Source organism: Aedes aegypti, chromosome 2 (assembly GCF_002204515.2).
Source record: "Aedes aegypti strain LVP_AGWG chromosome 2, AaegL5.0 Primary Assembly, whole genome shotgun sequence".
In the NCBI taxonomy this organism is placed as follows: domain Eukaryota; kingdom Metazoa; phylum Arthropoda; class Insecta; order Diptera; family Culicidae; genus Aedes; species Aedes aegypti.
The window spans coordinates 110,994,703-111,015,042 of NC_035108.1; the positions used below are offsets into that span (position 1 = coordinate 110,994,703).

A 20,340-nucleotide genomic window follows, 5' to 3' on the forward strand; every position below is an offset into this window, starting at 1 on the left:
TGTCATTGTTAATATTAGTTTTTTTCTTAGTATGCGGTTTTTTGGGCGAAATTTAGTGCTCCTACTTTACTTTTCACAATGTTTGTGAAAAATAAATTGCAAAAATTATCTAATAACCCTAGTTAAATTCCAATTTCGACATGTATGCTCTCGATTAATTACCCAAATGGGATACAAAAGGTTCAGTTTGTACCATTCTCTTCTCAACCACTTTCTTTCGAACCCGATTGGGTGCGGCCATTTAAACTCATAAATTCAAACTCATTCAGTGGCTCCGCCCACCAAGCTATTACCGTAGCGAGCATTGTGCAAATCGAGTATTCCCATTGGGTGGATGTGGGATATCGTGAGCGCAAGAGTTTTCCCGCGCAAGAGAGAGGGAGAGAATTTGGTGCAAGAATAGTGATTCATGCTTAAGCTGCGTTGGCCGTCGCATTCCGTTGCATCGGGGGTGGAAAACACCAAGCGGAAAATTGCTTTTCTTTCAGTATTAATCGAACCGTGTCCTTCGTCGCTACAAAGCATCTGAGAGTTGAGAGCAATGCAACGGACTTGACTCGCGTATCGAATATAATAGTGGACCGCGACGAAGTTCAACCGGGTGTGTCGATCGGTGCATGATCTTTTCTTGAAAAGATCGAGTGATGGACATTGGATTGATGTGACATTTTGTGACGGGAAATATCAACGGGGTTTGCGGTTATTTTGAGTGAAACAAGAAAAATCGGGTTTTCCCAACAATGCCAAAGCGGAAAAGTAGTAAATCACCCAATTTGGATTTGTTAGAAGATGGATTCGACGATGACTTGGACTCTAATGGTAGGTTAAAAATAAGCGGGAAGTTTGGAAATCACAGATTTTAGTTATTTTCGAAAAACAGTGAACGTGCTTAAATCGTTCAGTTGTCACGTATTTTACATGGCACTGATGGGAGAAGCACGCTTGTTGTACACAATAATAAGCGTGGTGATTAGGGTGGTTCAAAATTTAAATTTTGTTTGAAAATCTAATCTCCCATATCTGGCTTACCATCCTTACCATAAAAATAGTGTTCTGTAGAATTTTCAGCTTTTTCGGTGGTGATTTAAAGGTGACTCAAAGACAATTTTGGTTTATCTGCAAATTACTATGAAGAAATTTTGAAAAATGTTCCAATTTTAGTACAAAATTATCCTTATTCTTGCGTACAAACTTATCATCTCACAGTAAAAACTCATTATTCAAACCTTAATGAAGGATGTTGCTGAAGAAGATAATTTTATTGGTGATTTTTGCAGAAGTTTGCCGGGCTGGAGCTAAATAATAGCAAACAAATTCATGAATATCTCTTATCCCATCCGACAGAATGAATTGCTCTCTTCAGCAACTTTCTTTATTATGGTTTGAAGAATGAGTTTTCACCTTGAGACGATAAGTTTGTACTAACATTCCAGTACTAACGTGCTTCAAACATTAAAAAAAATCATAGTATTTCCATATAAACCATATAACCTATATAGAAAAAAAGGCATTCATATTTTTCTAGTACATGCCATATTCGTTTAGAACTAATCCACAGATATCTCATTTTGTTTGTATTGATCAGCAACAAATATAAACTCGTACATAATTTACTATGGAAAAGGCAAACCTTTTGTGTTTAGCCCAGAGTTGCTCACTGTCACTATCAACGCTTAAAATTTGCTGATTTGTACAGGCCGACTGCGATACAATTCGGATCAATCTATATCACATCAACATCATTCTGTCTACTCCATCACCAATGCATTGATGACGATAGACTATGGATATCACTGATGGGTCAAGATTAGCCTTAAATTAAGCAAATATAATGGCAATTTATCATTACGTTAAATTTGACAGTGCAGCAGATAGATCGAAACTATGTGTTGGTCACTGAAAAACATTAATAGCGTGGATAATTACCACGTGTTCACTCATTTTGCAGTGATTCTGATCTAGAGTGCGATGTCGCATCACTGCTGTTGGTTGTCAAATCAAAGTGACATTGATAGGTTGCAAGTGATATTGATAGTTTTAGAGCATCAGCCATCAGCTGATATGATTGATATTAAGCAACTCTGGTTCAACCCTCTATTTCTTCGTCATAACATTTTAAGGAAAAGTGAACAAATTCATTACAAATTACAAACACCGCATTTTGAACAAATTACCGAAGACCACATTTTGATTGGACTTCAGAATGAAGTGGGTTTCCATTTTACATGATTCATCAACTGTTCGGCAGAGAATAGTGGTGCTCCTGGCGGAAAGAATAGATCAAGATAATCCAGACAAAGGCTAGTTCATAGAAAATCTTTCCTGAAGAAATTTTTCAGCCTCTGAATAGTCATTTTCAGTTGCATAGATAAATTCCCAATCTTTTTAAAATTGGTCTTTCACCTTTTGCGACACAGCCCAGTCGAAAAATTGTTTGGCGTTATTAACCTTTACGTTACCGGTCTCCGACAAGGCATTTTCAAATAACTGCGATTTCGTCAATTCCCATTCGATTTTTTTGAAACCACCGTCAGTTTACTTTAAAAAGATTTCAGTTATTTGTAGGGACAATGGAAATTCGCGAAATTCAGGAAATCTCAATCTTGAACTTGTCAATAAACGAAGATTTGGTCACTCCAGAGCAATACAATTTGAATTGGGGCGAATAAACTGGCTTATTAAGTTTCAAGCTTCAAAAATAAAAAAATGAAAAATGCATGAAGAATTTGTAAATTTGCGGACACAATCGATGGACCGAACACTAATCTGTAGGAAAACCCTTTGCGGGTAATAGATGAAATCTCGAATGGGTTCCAAATTAGATAATTGCTGGCTAGATTATTGTTTAATTTCTGGTGACATCCTTAACATATTCTAAGCAAAATTTTTATTCTGTTGCACGTGGAATTCCTCCATTCATGAATAAGCGGTACGATTGACCAAACCAACGTATGGTCGAATTTACTCTTCTTTAAACGGCAATAGGTTGTTCTATTTTATATTGTTAAAACAATTCTTCTTCTTCTTTCTGGCGTTACGTCCCAACAGGGACGAGCCTGCTTCTCAGATTAGTGTACTTATGAGCACTTCCACAGTTGTTAACTGAGAGCTTTCTTTGCCGATTGACCATTTTTGCATGTGTATATCGTATGGCAGGTACGACGATACTCTATGCCCTGGGAGTCGAGAAAATTTCCTTTACGGAAAAGATCCTCGACCAGTGGGATTCGAACCCACGACCCTCAGCATGGTCATGCTGAATAGCTGCGCGTTTACCACCACGGCTATCTGGGCCCCACACAATTATTGGCAGTAAATATGCCAAAGGTCAGTAAGCCAAAGGGATTTCATAAATCATAAGACTGTTTTTATGGTGTATTCATGAGGAGTTCCAAAGCGAATTCCTCTTAAGTTTTTATGAATAAATTTATTGAGAACCCTGAGTAATTAATAGAAAATTTTCTTCGAAGTTTACAATAGATTCTTGGTTACATTCTAGCCAAAACCCTTTTACGATTTTTGTTGGATTTCTGATGATGTTCGAAACAAAGTTCTGGTGGATTCCTTGTTAGTTTTCTTCTCAGCTTTCTGCTGAGTTTTAACTAGTTGCACAGTGCATTCCTGGCGAATTCATGAAGATCTGCATAACAGATTTTCCAAAAATCGTGGAAAACATCTTTTCAGAAAGATCCTGCCTAAGACTGCATCAGTGTAGAGAAGCCACATCAGTTGGTATGTATGTTATTCTTGATTTATTTGAATATTTTTCAGAATTTTGGTTATGCTTCTCCCGTGGCAAATCATGTTTTGTTCAAATAACGAAAAATTTTCAAAAAAGGTTTTCGGCGAAAAAATTCCTTGTGCTCTGGAGTAGCCAGATCTGTTGGTAGCGAGGTCCTTCTTCATTTATTGACATAGTTTTTCCTTCAAATAACGGTAATGTCAGGAGTCAGGAGTGGAAACACAGGGTCTATTCCTCAGTAATTGACATGTTCTGTCGAATTCATGAAGATTGAAACGTTGCACAATAGGTTTTGGACATGAAACTGAAATGTCCCCTAAGGGCCGATTTCTTCACCTTCGCTTAAGCCGTAAACCACGTTTACCCATACGATTAAACCAGGTTTAAGGCCTAAGCGGTGGTGAAGAAACCGCTTATAAGAGGCCTTGGTGCTTAGGTGCTTAGGAGTGACCTAATTAGTTGATACTTAGTTCATACTTCATTAATTGACATGTTCTTTCGAATTCACGAAGATTGACACGTCACACGGTTTGTTATGGATATAAAACAGAAATATCTCCAAGGAGGCCCTGGTGGAAACTGTGCTTGGAGCTATGGAGTGGCCACAACACATGTTAATAAGTTGATTCTTCTTTTATTGACATGTTTTTTTACAATTCACAAAGATTGAGACAAAAGCAGAAATTTCCCCAGAGAAGCCCTTTTGGAACCTGTGCCAGAAGCTCTGGAATGGCCAAATCTTTTATTACCATGTCATTTTTCATTTACTGACAAGTTATTTAAAATTCATTAAGATTAAGATGTCGCACGGTATGTTTTTGGACATAAAATGGAAATGTTCCCCAAGAAGCCTTCGTGTAACCTGTGCCTGTGGAGATCTGGAGTGGCCACATCTGTTCGTACCGAGATTATTCTTCTTTCATTGACAAGTTCTCTCGAATTCACGAAGATTGATACGTCGCACGGTGTGTTTCCGACAAAAAACGGAAATTTCCTCAAACAGGCCCTAGCGGAACCTGTGTCAGGTGCTGTGGAGTGGCCATATCTATGGATATTTAGTTTATTCTTATTTTATTGACATGTTCTTTTGAATTCAAGAAGATTGAGATGTCGCACGGTATGTTTTGGACATACAACGGAAATGTCCCCAAATAGGCCCTCGTGGAACCTGTGCCAGGAGGTCTGGAGTGGCCACATCTGTTTGTACCGGGGTTTTTCTTCTTTATTGACAAGTTCTCTCGAATTCATGATTGACATTGATACGTTGCACGGTATGTTTCCGACAAAAACCGGAAATGTCCTCAAAGAGGCCCTGGCGGAACCTGTGTCAGGTGATCTGGAGTGGCCAAATCTATTGAAATTTAGTTAAATCTTCCTTTATTGACATGTTCTTTCGAATTCATGAAGATTGAGACTTCGCACGGTATGTTTTGGACATAAAACGGAAATGTCCCCAACCTGGCCCTGGCGGAACCGGCTACGATGTTCCGGAACGGCCCACTTATTCAAATTATTTCACATAAAAACTGAAATAAATAAAAAAATAATCACATTTCCCGAATTTGGCACCCTCGTGACCCCAGTACAACCTGGAATATCTCCGGCATGGTTCCGAATTCAGCATTTTCCATTTATGACAAATAACTGAAACTTTTTTAAAGTAAACTGAGGGTAGTTTCAAAAAAATCGAATGGAAATTGACGAAATGGCAGCTGTTTGAAAATGCCTTTTCGGAGGCCGGTAACGTAAAGGTTAATTTCTGCTGACTTTCTAATACTAGCATCTCTAGCCATTCGCTTAATGTTGCCACCGATACCATCACAAGGACCTTTTCCATGTGAGGTTGGGAAAAAAGTGCCATTCTGCTTTAATGTTAAAATCAATTTCATGGTTGCATACATTTTTGAAATTTGACATCTTCTCAGAAATATTTTTTTGAAAATTTTCCACGAGTTGGAGCATAGTTTTTCCGGCTTTTCTTTACGAATTTTCTCAACGGTGAAAATTTTTGTAAAAAACTGTTTCCAGTTAATATTTTTTTTTTATTCCTGAGAAAATTTGCTTTCATTTTCATAAAAAACTTTGTTTCTACGATGCTTCGTTCTTGAGTTATGATTTTTCAAAGTAAGTAGTGTCAGAGGAAAACAAAAAAAAAATCCAACTGAGTTTTCCGGGAAAATAAGCGACCCTGAATTTTTCTCTATTTTTTTTATCATATATTGATGAGCCCGAACATTTATAAGTATACGATTAACTTACAGTTTTCAATATGTTATGGCATTGGCTGTAACAATATTCATTACACTGTTCGTTTACTGGGAAGAGGTTATTTTTTTTTAATTTTCAACTTCAATTTTGAAAGAGGCAAAAACCCCTTTGAGTGATTTCACTTTGGAATCTTTCTAAAAAAGTCAAAAAACTACTGTGAAGAGATTATGCAAGCAAATACTGCATACTTTTAAATAGAAAATAGATTTGCTAGTCCCTTTTGCCTCGTGAGGAGAAATTTTTTTTTCATGTTTCACTAGACCAAAGCTTATACTCAGACTTGCATCTTGTTTCACAATTTTGTTAAAATGTTGGATAAACTACCATTAGAAAGTTAAACTTGTATGCATACAGTTTTTGTTAGTGTTTTGTCTTCCAAATTTTGAACAAAACGCCATTTGTACATTATGCATTTTGTACAAATGGCGTTTTGTTCAAATTCTAAATTTTAAATTTACTTTCATTTCTATGAAGAATTGTTGAGAAATAATTGTTTTCATTCGATATTCTTTTTTTCTTCCTGGAAATGTCATGATTGGTTAACTTTCATTAAAACGCTCAAAACTGTTCTTTATTAAATTAAAAATATTGCTGAAATAGTAAAACGATTAGAATTATAAATGCAATTTCAAAAGAATTGATTTTCATTTCCAAAAACACAACATTACAGGCTTGAATTTTCTATGACAATATAACAACTGCTTAGCTTGCTATGATCAAGCCATAAAAATAATAGTGTTTGCAAGAAATGTCTCATGGGGGTGATTCGAACAATTATGGCATGCTAGCGTAAAAAGCTGGATTAGTGAAGGATCGACTGGAACTTGATTATTGAAGGAATTTCTGCCTTGCAGTTTTTAATCCTTAATTTGTGTTTTTGTTTCTACTGTCCGACGTTTCGGAACAGTTGCTGAAACGTCGGACAGTAGAAAAAATACGTGTTTAATTAAGGATTGAAGACTGCAAGCCAGGAAATCCCTTCAACATATCGTTCATTACAAATAATAGCGGGGATTTTGCATTTTAAATATGATTGGTCAAAAGAGATTGCAATATTCTGATATCGACTAAAACAATAGCCTTATATTAGTTTATTCGAAATTTCATCCAAGCTATATTTAGATAGCATGATAGCGTTCAATAAATCTTCGCCTGTGCTGTTTAATATGTTTTCAAAGTTGCTAACGTTATTACAAAAAGTTCTGCAATTATTATTAGCAGTTTGTCGAATGGAAATCAGTATTGCAGTCATTAAAGCATTTCCAGTTTGTAGACAAATAGTTGTGATTTTTCGTCCCTAAAACGAAATCACCATTTCCTTTAAACTTTCCTATGATTTTTGTTTGTAATCTTCTCCGGGAATCCACGTACTCTCTGAGGATCATAAAATTTGGCTAAAAGCCGACCAAAAGATTTTTGAAGCACCGGATTTTGTATCTATCAGTTGTAAAAAAAAGATCTCAATGTGCATACATATTTACATGCCTTCAAAATAACAAGCCACAACTTAGAAGAACATTAATGTTAATACAACCTACTACTCCAGTGTTTGAGGATTGCAACGTTGAATTTCAAAAATATTGTTGGTACCGTAATCCGGGGGCAAATTGATCACTATTTCACATTTTTTTGTCATGTTATCCTTCAGAATTCAAATATTGCCAAAATTATTTCGGTAAAATCAGTACTTCATTGACCTCTATCAGTTTATGTAATCGTTTTTTTTTTTTATAAAATAAAATTTAACATTTCATAAAATTAGTTTTACAGTGAAACCTCCATGAGTCGATATTGAAGGGACCATCGACTCATGGAGATATCGAGTCATGGAACAGCAATTCTTTGGAAAGCTGCTTCTAGGGACCATCATAGTAACCATGAAATTATACTTGTTTTAATTATGAATCGTGGTTTACGGCCAACCAGCCGAGTGGAAGTTTAACAACTACCGAAAAGCTAAACATTACATATAATTTGCAATTGGATTAGATGGACAAATTGATGTGAAGATTTGCGAAAAAGTTACACGTCTTCTCAGTGAGAATTGAACTCACGACTCCCCGATCTCTAGTTGGGGCGCGTTAACCACTACGCCATGAGAGGACTCATGAACGCAGAAGTTAACCTGAATTCGATTTCAGCTCAATAATCACGTGGTCCTCTTTCGCAAAGTGCACCTCTTTCGGAAGAATTAGATGCCTATCCAAACACAACGCTTTCTATATATATCCAATGCCTAGCCCGAGAGCTGAAATTATGTTTTTAGTATGGTTCCATGAGTCGATATCGAGTCATGGAACATCGACTCATGGAGGTATCACTGTAATATCAAAAATTGAAAATGACACATTGCACATTGGTCCCTGAAACGAGACTAGCGGAGACGGTCTTCTTTTTCTGCGATTGCTGAGTTTTTTTCTTATTCCACTCGGTGTTTTTATCAATCTTGCGCAAGCCGTTCAAGTTCTTACATGATCATCTCAACAAAAAACTATTGCGTTTGCATCACACCGAAGCATAAACAGCATATTGAGTAAAATTTCATGCCAGAAAACGTAGCAGACATTATAAATAAATAGTCTTGTGTTTCGATTTATCAGCATCTTTGGAAAAACTGCTCCGCTGACAGAGGTTTTACAAAATAGTTTAATTTGAATACAGTACTTCTCACTTTTTCAGCCATAAAAACGACGGGCTGCATTTGACGTTTCGTGACAGCCGAATCTGGGCTGCATATGACGTTGATATTTTTCCTCTTCGCCAGTCTCTCTCAGATTGGTCCCAAAGCCATATCTAGGCAGACAAAAATGATTACGCCTAAACCGCCAATTTTAAATACATGGTGTCTTCGGCAAAGTTTCTCCATATTTTTAGGACATTTTTTTCAGTTATGTAAAATTAGGGTGGCCCACATGGTTTACGAGATCAGCACATAAACTTTTTCGCTGACGCATTTAGAACTACACAATGTTCTACAATGTTTTAGAACAACCGATTTGAAGCAACTTTACCGAAGAACTCAAATTTCTATCTCTTACGGTTCACGAGTTATGATTTTTTTTTTAACAAAAAAGTTAGGGTGGTACTGAAAAATCAGTTTTTTCTTGATAACTTTTTATGCGATAATTTCTCGCAAAAACATTGTTCCGAGCACTTTTAGAACTATTGATTGCACAACTTTTTGCCGAAGAAACTACGGTTCTATCTCTTATGGTTACAGAGTTATCAGAAATTTTCTTCGAAAAAATGGTTGTTTTCACATGCCGATATCTCCGAAAGGCGCAAACGGATTTTCAATCTTTTGTCGCCATCAGAAAGATTATCTCTTTCTCTGTTTATGGTGTACAAATTGTGAGAACGTTTTTTGTTGGAAAAGATTGACAAAATTTTGAAAATAATATGTTTTTTTTAACCGAAAATTGTCCATAACTTGAAAAATAATCGAGATAGCTCTTTGGTGCCTTCAGCAAAAATGTGCAAAATTGAAAGTTTTAAAAGTGTTTCATACAAAGTATTCATAAAAAATCAACACTTTAAGATATATTCACTATAAACCGAATTTTATATGATAGAGAAAGCGAAAAAAGAGGTATTTGCTGGAACAACCGAAATAACTGTATGTAAAGTCATTTAAAATTGAATATATATGTATTGATATAAGATCGATCACAGTAAGGGAAATCTTAGGAGTTATGGAAAGTTAATTGCTGAAACAGTTTCAACAGTGATCCATGGAACATTAATCCGTAAATGAAGTCTTGTTATTTCACGCGACATAAAGTTTGTCAAGCTAACCTATGCCGTGGTCGGTTATAAATTGCTACCGCTTCTGCTTACTAGGCAGAAGGTCATGCGTTCAATACCAGTCCCGTTTGTTATATTATCAACCCTAAACTATAACAAAACGTGCACTTTGAAGATTCTCTTCAAATTACCAAAACCTTACTTCCCGTGATATCTTCTCATAGAAATATAGAAGTATCTGCAATTATTCTATCTGGGTATCCAACTTATCCAATTCAATTCAATGAAATCCAATAAATCTGCCACAATGAATTAGTCAGGGCGACATTCGCCTGTTCAAGAATGCATGAATCTTGAACAAGCGCCAGATATAAATCCCAAATGTCTGTCTAAGGTAACGAACCAGAAGGTGGGCCTTGATCACTTGAAAACAGCTGAAACAAATAGTTTTCCTTCTTTCAACTCCTTAGATTCCGCTTACTATGATCGATATCAAAACATGTCAAATCGATATCAAACAATTTTAAATGACTTTACATACAGTTATTTCTATTGTTCTAGCAAATATCTCTTTTTTCGCTTTCTTAACCTTATAAAATTCGGATTATGGTGAATATATCTTAAAGTGTTGCTTTTTATTTATGAATACTTTATATGAAACACTTTCAGAACTGTCAATTTTGCACATTTTTGCTGAAGGCATCAAAGAGCTATCTCGATTATTTTTCAAGTTATGGACAATTTTCGGTTAAAAAACATATTATTTTCAAAATTTTGTCAATCTTTTCAAACAAAAAACGTCCCTACAGTTTATTCACCACCAACAGAGGAAGAGGAAAAGATTGAAAATCCGTTTGCGCCTTTCGGAGATATCGGCATTTGAAAACAACCATTTTTTCGAAGAAAATTTCTGATAACTCTGTAACCATAAGAGGTAGAACCGTAGTTTCTTCGGCAAAAAGTTGTGCAATCAATAGTTCTAAAAGTGCTCGGAACAACATTTTTGCGAGAAATTATCGCATAAAAAGTTATCAAGAAAAAACTGATTTTTCAGTACCACCCTAACCTTTTTGTTAAAAAAAATCATAACTCGCGAACCGTAAGAGATATAAATTTGAGTTCTTAGGCAAAGTTGCTCCAAATCGGTTGTTCTAAAACATTGTAGAACATTGTGTAGTTCTAAATGCGTCAGCAAAAAAGTTTATGTGCTGATCTCGTAAACCATGTGGGCTACCCTAATTTTACATCACTGAAAAAAATGTCCTAAAAATATGGAAAAACTTTGCCGAAGACACCATGTATCTAAAATTGACGGTTTAGGCGCAATCATTTTTGTCTTCCAAGATATGGCTTTGGGACCAATGTGTATTGGGGTGAAATTGATCACTATATAATAAAGCATATTTTAAAATGTAAAATTTCCCTATCTACTAAATTTGGGTCTCCTGAATCTGAAAATGATGTCAAAATTCTTACAACTCATGATGATATACATTTTATTGCAAAATTAAACTATGTAAATCTGCATAATACGCCTAAATGTATGCAATTGCCCTTGAAATAAGCACGTTATTCAACAATAAACGGTTTTATGAGCAAACAACTACTTTTGTAATGCTGTACGATTTCAAAAATGAGTTCAGCAGTTCATACTGAAGCTTACACAACATTTTTGATACTCGAAGTTTGCATGCAGTACCGTCATTTCCAACATTATTATTACCACCTTCAAAAAGTGTGTATATTTCTATGCAAAACCGGCCCTAATAAAAATGAAATAGTTTAATATCATCATTAGACATCTGTAAACTAAAAAACATGAAATGTTTGTGATGCCAACGAAGTATTAAGCATCCTCGAAAGGAAATACTATTCGGTACGGACCTGATCAAATTCACCCCAGTGATCAATTTGCCTCCGGTTTACGGTAATTCTTTTCAATTTGTTTGCTCTGGGGGGGATTTGACCCCCAAAACCCCCCCTTGGTTGCGCCACTGCAGCGTAGTGTTCTTATGAGCACTTTCACAGTTAATAACTGAGAGCTTTCTTTGCCAAGTTTGCCTTTTTTGCATTCGTATATCGAGAAAGAGAAGAATCGATTTTAAAATTGTTGATTAACACGGATTTTACGATCCGTTCGAAATGGATGTCTACAAAAGCTCAACGCCTTTTCTGGAGATCATCAATGGAAATGGCTTGGAAAAGCACTTTTCACAAGTTACCGTTGGCACTTTTCACAAAGCGCTTTACCTCGGAATAAGATATGATTCATCAATTTGCAATAGGGCCTTCCTTAGCCGAGTGGTTAGAGTGCGCCAAGATCTTTTCGTAATGGAAATTTCCTTGACTTCCCTGGTCATAGAGTATAATCGTACCTGCCACACGATATACGAATGCGAAAATGGCAACATTGGCAAAAAAAGCTCTCAGTTAATAACTGTGGAAGTGCTCATAAGAACACTAAGCTGAGAAACAGGCTCTATCCCAGTGGGGACGTAATACCACGAAGAAGAAGATCAATTTGCAAATTGTAAAACCTGCTACATTTTCTATTCCAGACGATAAACCCGGCACCCCGATCCAACGGAACGCAGCCAACGCACGGGAACGGGCCCGGATGCGGGTGCTCTCCAAGGCATTCTTCAACCTGAAGCGCAACATCCCATGGGTCCCGGCGGATACCAAACTCTCCAAGCTGGACACGCTCCGGTTGGCCAAAAACTACATCAGCTACCTGGCGGCCACGTTGGACGGCCAATCCGTGGAGGACTTCTCCACCAACCTGGCCCAGCCACCGAAGACGGTAAGTTTCAAGAGTGTCCTATAATTTCAGATAAATGTTGGTTTTCATTCAATAACATGATAGAACGTAAACTGTTCGAATAATAATTAATTAATAATTAAATTTCAATTGAAAAAAAATGGATCAAAATTTAAACTTTGACATTTTTGAATAACCTTGACGTTCACTTCGCCACAGGGGTTTCACTTTTGACACAAGTTGTTCCTATATGGCTACAACATATAGAAGCTTTTAATCAGTCAATTGTTAAACTTCTTATGTGTTGTAGAACAACCCGCATAATTATGAACCATACATCTACTGTTTCCCATTCAATCCACAACAATTAACAACAGTATTCGCATAATTCGGTGTAAAATTAAAAATAACAATAAACCAACAGTACCATAAACGGGTTTTACAGTTCGGGGAATGGTAATTGCACAAATTACAATGTGGGGAATAGGCGGTTAAGTTATGTAACCATTTAAAAAGGTCGATTTTGTCGAACAAAATTTTTGCATTACAATCTGCCAAACGGTTCACATACCTTCCATTTTTTGATCAATCTACTGTAATCCAAACAGGTAGAGAAAGGTTGAACTTTATAATTTAAATCAAAACAAATACTGTATATGTAATTATCGTTTAATTGTGAGATATGGTATTTAACCCAAGAATTATCCCTGTTGTGATTAATCAATGAAAGATGAATGGATTTGATCTTTTATGCATTTTTATTCATATTAGAGCAATTACACTGTAAAACAGATTGCGCTTCTTATTTTACAACTTTTTTTCTGCTTTTTTCGCCGTTTCAAACTCTGGGGGTTCTTGCTCACACAATCCTGGGCCTTGGAAGCACGATTTCTCAGCTAGAAGATTACGGGAAGATCTGTAACGGTAATAATTTGTTGGTTTCATTTCTAGGTCACTGCAACAACACATCCTGGAAACAAGAAATTGGTGCCCGTTAGAGCTTGGATCTAAGTTACACAGAATAAATTCTTCTTACCTGCGAAATCTGGATATGAAACAGGTCTCTTGGGATCTAGCTCACAAGCCTTAAAACAGAGGGAAGAAGCTAGAATCCTTCTCAAATAAAGATCCGCCACTTGAAAATTTATTTTCGCACGAGTTTTTTTTTTTCACTCCTAAACCAAACAAAACAAATGGCGAAACGATGAAAATATTGTAGGTACTTCGCTCACAAACACTAAAGCGAGCCACTGTTTGCCAAACTGTTAAAAATAGGTTGCATACGGTAAAATGTAAATGTGTTAGTGTTTTGCGATAATGACCGTTTCGCAGAATGTCAAGTAATAATTTTACCATTTCTTACAGATTTGAAACTCCGTATAATTTTACAATATCTGGACAGTATCTTTTATTGTTACTGTTTGGTATACATCACGCAAACCATTTTTAAACGTCTTAAGCCTTAGACTGAATACAGTTCAACATAAAATCAACTGTTCGGAGTACATTAACCTTAACAGATAAAAGTGATTAATTGTTTTGAATGTAAGGCGAACTGTGATTCTCTATGCGGGAAAAGCTACTATATTTGCATTTTCGGAGGTTTATTCAGCTCTTATTCAAAACACAAACTTCAAGTGGAATAAAAGCTTTTTTATAAGCGAAAATTATTTTTATTCAATTAATGATTCAACTAAAAATTTGTTCAGCAATGGTTGCTACTATACAACTTGTATTGAACACGTAAGTATCTTAAAAGCTACCAATTGTTCCTTGGGATCTGACATTTCGGAAGGTACAGGGAGCAGGGTTGGGAAAAATCTTGAAATTCATTCTACAGTAGCCAAGCAAAGCAAATCACAGTCAGCGAAGCCAGTGAAACTCACGCTCATCGCTGCTGTAGGCAAAAGCCTTGAAAATTGCAAAACACCCAACCCTTAATTACTGTAGAAAAATGTTCTATTTCCCGCATTTACAGCCTATAGCCTGATTTGCTACTGAAAAGGAATCGCTAAAGAAATTTCTCGCCGATTCCTTGCAGAAATTTTCTACAGCGACTCCCATTTGAACTGACAGTTCTTTTCAACTGCGTACTGCGATCAGAAAAAAGCGCATTCTTGATCGATTCCTTGCAGAAATTCCCCATGCATCAAGATAGGCCGAAAAATTACTTGTCAGCAGCGAATCAGGCTTATGATGACACTACAGATTTAGAAAATTCACTCACCTCAAATAGACTACTTGATGAGATTCACAAATTTTTAGCTACACCCGATTCTGTTTTTGCACGGGGGATGCGTAGCGGAATTTGGGGCAAGTGTGCCACCTTAAGCAAATTGTTCTCTAACTTTGCCTAAAGCTTATAAAATCCATTAATTTAGCCTCATGATGTTAGTTTCACATCTTTTCATAACCATTGTGCCATTTAAAAAGAAAATAATTTCAAAAAGTATTAGTTTTGGAGCTTCTCAAATTTCATCTAAAATAACCTATTTTTCGACACTATGGGGCAAGTGTGCCACCCATATGGGGCAAGACGGCCACCGAATGAACATCGCATGTAATTTTACTTTTAATGAAATTTTCTCTATTTCCTATTAATATTATTTACAAAGCAGACGTTAATCGATAATTTAAAAAATAATTTCAAGTTGACCGTAATAAGGGGATGCTTTAAAACAAGGCTCAAACCATGCGCAACTCCCTATTACTCAATGTGAATAACTAAAATGGTTATTTTTGTCTCCATTCAATACAATATATGCATTACCCTTATTTTACTGCGAAAATGTAAAATATTAAACTAGATCAGCACTAAATAACGGTAAAATATTGATGTAGATTTGTGAAACGATACTTAATAAGCCGAAAAACATGTTATTATTCAATATTTTGAAAAAAATCACATTGGGGGCCAAAAATGTCAGTTATTCTCCTACTTTACTTCAGAAACTTCTACTGGTGCCTCATTTTGGTTTATTATGATGATGTTGTTGATGATGTTTACATTTTTATGAATTTCACTCGAACAATTTTTGTTTACCAAATAGGTGGCACACTTGCCCCAATAAGTATACATTTCAACCAAACTGGATTTCGTATGTAAAACTAAATACATTTTTCGTTCAAATGCCACAATAAATTACACATTGGAATAGTTTCACGATGTACAGTACGTTAGAAAATTCTGTTAATAATTTACTCTTCACCATGCTATTTAGAAACAACGAAATCTTATAAAAATCCTCTCAAATTTGGTTGTCTTTGCACAAGTCGATGTAAATACGTGAAAAATAGAGCAATTTTCATCATATTTTGATCATTGTATTGTGAACTATAAGGGAGCGTATTGTTAATCTCAAAGAGAAAATATATACTGTAGTTTTTATAAAAAGCAGAGGTGGCACACTTGCCCCTATGGCACACTTGCCCCAAAGTCCGCTACCGTGCAAAAAAAGTTTTCAGTTCAAAATTTCAAAAACCGTGTAAAAAAAGTAACACCCTTTCTCGACGTTTCATACAAAAATAAGGTTTTAGCGAAAAATTTTGTATGGAAACTTTTTTTGCACGGCCGTGTAAAAAAAATCCGTGCAAAAACAGAATCGGGTGTACTGTAGTGAGAAAGCCACGTGATTTTCTCGAAATTCAAGCCTACTACTATTACCATTCCCAGCACTGACAGGGAGAACAAAATTCACCCAAAATTAGAGATTAAATCAAGGGGTTAGGCAAAATATCGAAAACCTAAAATATATGATTTTTGAACCAATACAAAACGTTTAAAAATTCAATAAACATGTGTTTCTGGCCTAAGCTTATGCATTTGGTACCAAAATTGGGACAGAGCTTAAGAAGCCTATTGGAACCTGATCACATTTCCAAGAAAGTGCTCTAGTGTAGATGGGAAAATTTTCGTTTGATCGGTGAAAAAACGGGGAAAACCTTAAAGAACTCTCCCATAGTATCGACAACGGATGCGCCCGTAAAACGTTTCATCTATTTATAATCGCTGCTGGGATAGAGTCTTGCTTAGCTTCACAACGAGGCGCAGTGTGACCTTTCTTCTATTGGAAGAACGCACAGTGCTTCGAACGTATGGCACTTGGGGACAAAAGTCATAACGGGATGTTTTATGCGGTTTTGCCCTAAGATGTTGAGAAGGATCTCGTTATACACAAGAAAAAACTCATTATTGGCATAAATGACACATATTACATCAGTAATGGCATGAGTGGCTTATACGTCAAATTTTACATTTGACACCATAGAACAGTGCTCGCTTGGAAGAAATGTTCAAAATAAAAATGCATGAAAAAGTACTTGAGTCGTTTGCATGAACGATGTATGTGACATGCGTAACAATAAAAGTGTCTCAATAACCAACTTTTTATAAAAATATTGAAGTACGGATTATTCCAATGAAGAAAATGAAATCAAATAAAAAAAGGTTTAATAAAGTTTCTTTTTATTAGCAACACAATTTATTTACGAGCAATTAATCATCCGGGAACTGAATTAATGCTACAAAATTGTCGTTTGACCAGAGGGTTTTATTTTCTTTTATTTCGATAATTTTCAACGGAACGTCGTAATGGTTCCGGTCAGCAAACTTTCATCCGATTTTCCTGCTTCCGAAAATGTGTGTTTGTACATGCTGTGTCCTGAACTTCCATTGAAGCCCCACTTGCAAACCAGTTTTACAGTAGTAGAAGTTTCCAACGAGATATCCTTCATGATACTGAATGCAGTACAATTCATGAGCTGTTGTAGATCGACTGTAGCAGCTGTTTCTGATGCAGACATCGGTTTCGGAATTATTTTTTGTTTCTCTTGCTTTAAAGCATAAAGGCTAGGAAGCAAGTTCGGATGTAATTCGTTCAAAGTAGTTAGAAGCAAATTGTACTTTCGTTCCGACAGATCCAAATCGATGCAGTCATGACCTGTACTTGTACCACACTCGAAGAATTTGATAAATTGTCAGCGAATGCAAGCTTTTCTTTGATAAGATCTGCAACACGGCCCTTTTTAGTTTTTCTTGAACATTCATTAAACGGCATTTGCAGCCGAGCTGGAAATATCTGCATCGTCAGTTTCCTGATTGCGCGGGAGCTGAGCCAGCCAGAGTTTTGCTTCACGAAAATTTTGTATGATCTTCCACATTTAGCCCACATTTGGTTTATTTCGCAACAATAAAATTTGCAAAACGTCTTTAGCTCGTTCTAAAATATCTTGGAGATAGAATCAGTGCCGTAACAAATGTACATGAAATTCAGAACATGATTTTTTTGAGTGGGTGGAGCGGCGGAAAACTACTGCTCGAAACAATCTTTATTGATGGTTGTGGCAGCATATCCTAAAAATCATAAGATGACATACAATTGGCAAACATATGCAGCTGGAATCGCTTCCAGAATTTAAATAATACTTCAAATTTTATTTTAAAGTGGATTTTAGAAAGGTACTTTGAGGTACTTTTTTGTATGGGCAAAAAGAAGATAAGTGTTTTAATTTTCTTCTGTATTAAAAAGCATGTAGCTCAGAAGCATCTTTTTCAACAATTGTTAAAATATATCACAGAAAATTGAATGGAATGACTCCTACTTACTTGTTTCAATACGGTCCATAACTATTTTCATTTTGAAAATATAATAAGGATGGGAATAAAGCGAATTGTAGAGGGACTGGATTGACACGATAACAATGAATGATATAGAACGATGAAACAACTTGCCAACACGTGGTGTTTTGGTTTATTTTGAAAACTGCAAGAACTTTCTAATATCTGTACTACACGCTCAAAACATGTGTTAACGTCATGGCCTACTTGATTCGGTCGAATATGAAAGTTGATTTTTTGACTTTTGTCCAAGGGACAATGCACTGTGGAACGGCACCACAGTTCTTCCAGGTGGATCATATCAACCGGACGGGCGTTTAAATTTCCTGAACTGTGCTGTGCCGCGTACACTTTGTGGTTTGTCTGGCTGCCGCTGCATCGCGGTGTTCGCACATTGGCAGCTAAAGTGGATGTTTTCCAATCATTAGTGATGATTAACCAAAATAAAGGAGGAATGAGTGTCGTACAGGGGTTCTCACCTTGTTGGAAACTCAGGAAAAATTTCTATAATAAAGCTAAGTATGCTATTTCACTCAAGAAAAGTAAAGAAATTCCCTCACTGAATGGGTCAAGAAATTTCCTTCAGAGAGCCCCATTTGAAATGACATTTCTTCTCAACTGCGTACTGAAAGAAATATGATATTCTTGAACATTTTTGGGAAGAAATTTTCCGCCTATGGGGCTCTGCACAAAAATCCGTCTCTCTCTTTCCCTCTTTCATGAAATTAGTAAACAACAAGGTCAGTAAACGTCAAAATCTCATGCAAAATCAAAACAGTGCAGTGCCCCATGAACTAATCTACGATGACGTGACGCTGCAACTTCCAGCGAGAAGAAAACCTTTACTGCGGGCCGTGTTTACAAAAAATAAACGATTTCGCTGCGCATCCATCAACTCAATGTTCATCCGGTGAACATTCCTTCACTGGATGTTGGTCCGGATATCATTTTATGTAAACACGGCCCGCATTTATAGGGGAAAAGAAAAAGAAAATCGACAATAAAAGAAGACCGTGGATAAGTCCATAGCAGAGGGATGGCATCATCGTTTTTCACTATGGTATTTGACAGGTCTTGTTGTGCCTTCTTATCGGGAGCATAAATTTATACTCCAGTTGAAATTCTCACGCACACTCATGTATTTGTTGAATGTTTACCTTCCGTATGAGTGAAAATGGTACAAAATGCGCCAATAAAGACAAAAACTGCGCAAAGCTGGTATGTGAGAATGTACATTGAAAATCTTCGGTTTACTTATCAGTGGTTTAATCCGCGTTCGCAATGGCATTTAGCCATCTATCCCGCGCATCGATATTGGTTGGAAACTTGTCATGCGAAATTTTATCATCGTGATAATTGTTCTTGGGGTCATGCACAAATTACGTCACGCTCCAAGGGGGGGGTAGGGGGTGGAGCCAAGCGTGACAAGCCTTACAAAATTTTCGGAGGGCTCATACAAAAAGTGTGACAAAAGTGGGGGGGGGTCGAAAAAGTTGAAATTTAGCGTGACATAATTTGTGTACCATCCCCTTCTGATTATGAGAATCGACACCGAAAGAAGGAAACAACACTTCATTGTGGTTTTTATGATAATATAAATGAAACATACTTTTATTTTAAACCGCGAGCTACGCTATGGAAATTATAACGAACAATATGCGCAGATTTTGTGTGCCTAGGTTCATTTTCCCACATTCACACCAGCTGCATTGCTTATAGCGTAATAGTATTGGTGAGCGCTGCTTGCGTTCGATAAGAGGCAACAAAATATGGCCATCATATCGGCCCCCTGGTCCATAGGCGATTGCTTTTCTTGTCAGTAGCAAACCAGCCTTAATCCTTGAAACAGTTCATTGCGGAATCTGTAGATTGCATAGGATGAAGTCAGTGGCGTAGCTAGAGTTTTTGGAGCCCGTTTCAATGTAAGACGCTAATGTGAAACCGATTGTTAAAATAAACATTCAACAGAAAGCTTTTGTACAATTATGACCAAAGTGATGGAACTAATGTTGATATGTTGTTGTGATAGTTTAATCGAAAAAACTGTCAATTAATGGTCATTCCTTAATTCTTGTTCAATAACATAAAATTATCGAGAGGGCTTCCAGTTAATTGACATGGAAGTGGAAATAAGAGCTGGCGAAGTAGCGCTGAAAATCAATGGTTCATTACAGCTTTAATTAACTATTCTAAGAAAAATAGGACATT

At 36.4% G+C, this 20,340-nt stretch overlaps 1 protein-coding gene across 1 annotated transcript in view; it reads left to right on the top strand.

The window, feature by feature from the left end:
- Positions 1–454: 454 nt before the first annotated feature.
- Positions 455–20,340, top strand: part of LOC110675915 (neurogenic differentiation factor 1-like) — a 58,972-nt gene continuing 39,086 nt past the window's right edge. The window contains exons 1-2 of the mRNA XM_021841941.1: positions 455–819; positions 12,313–12,557. Of these exons, the coding sequence (XP_021697633.1) occupies positions 741–819; positions 12,313–12,557 (324 nt within the window). The 5' untranslated portion in view covers positions 455–740. The remainder of the gene's footprint in view (positions 820–12,312; positions 12,558–20,340) is intronic.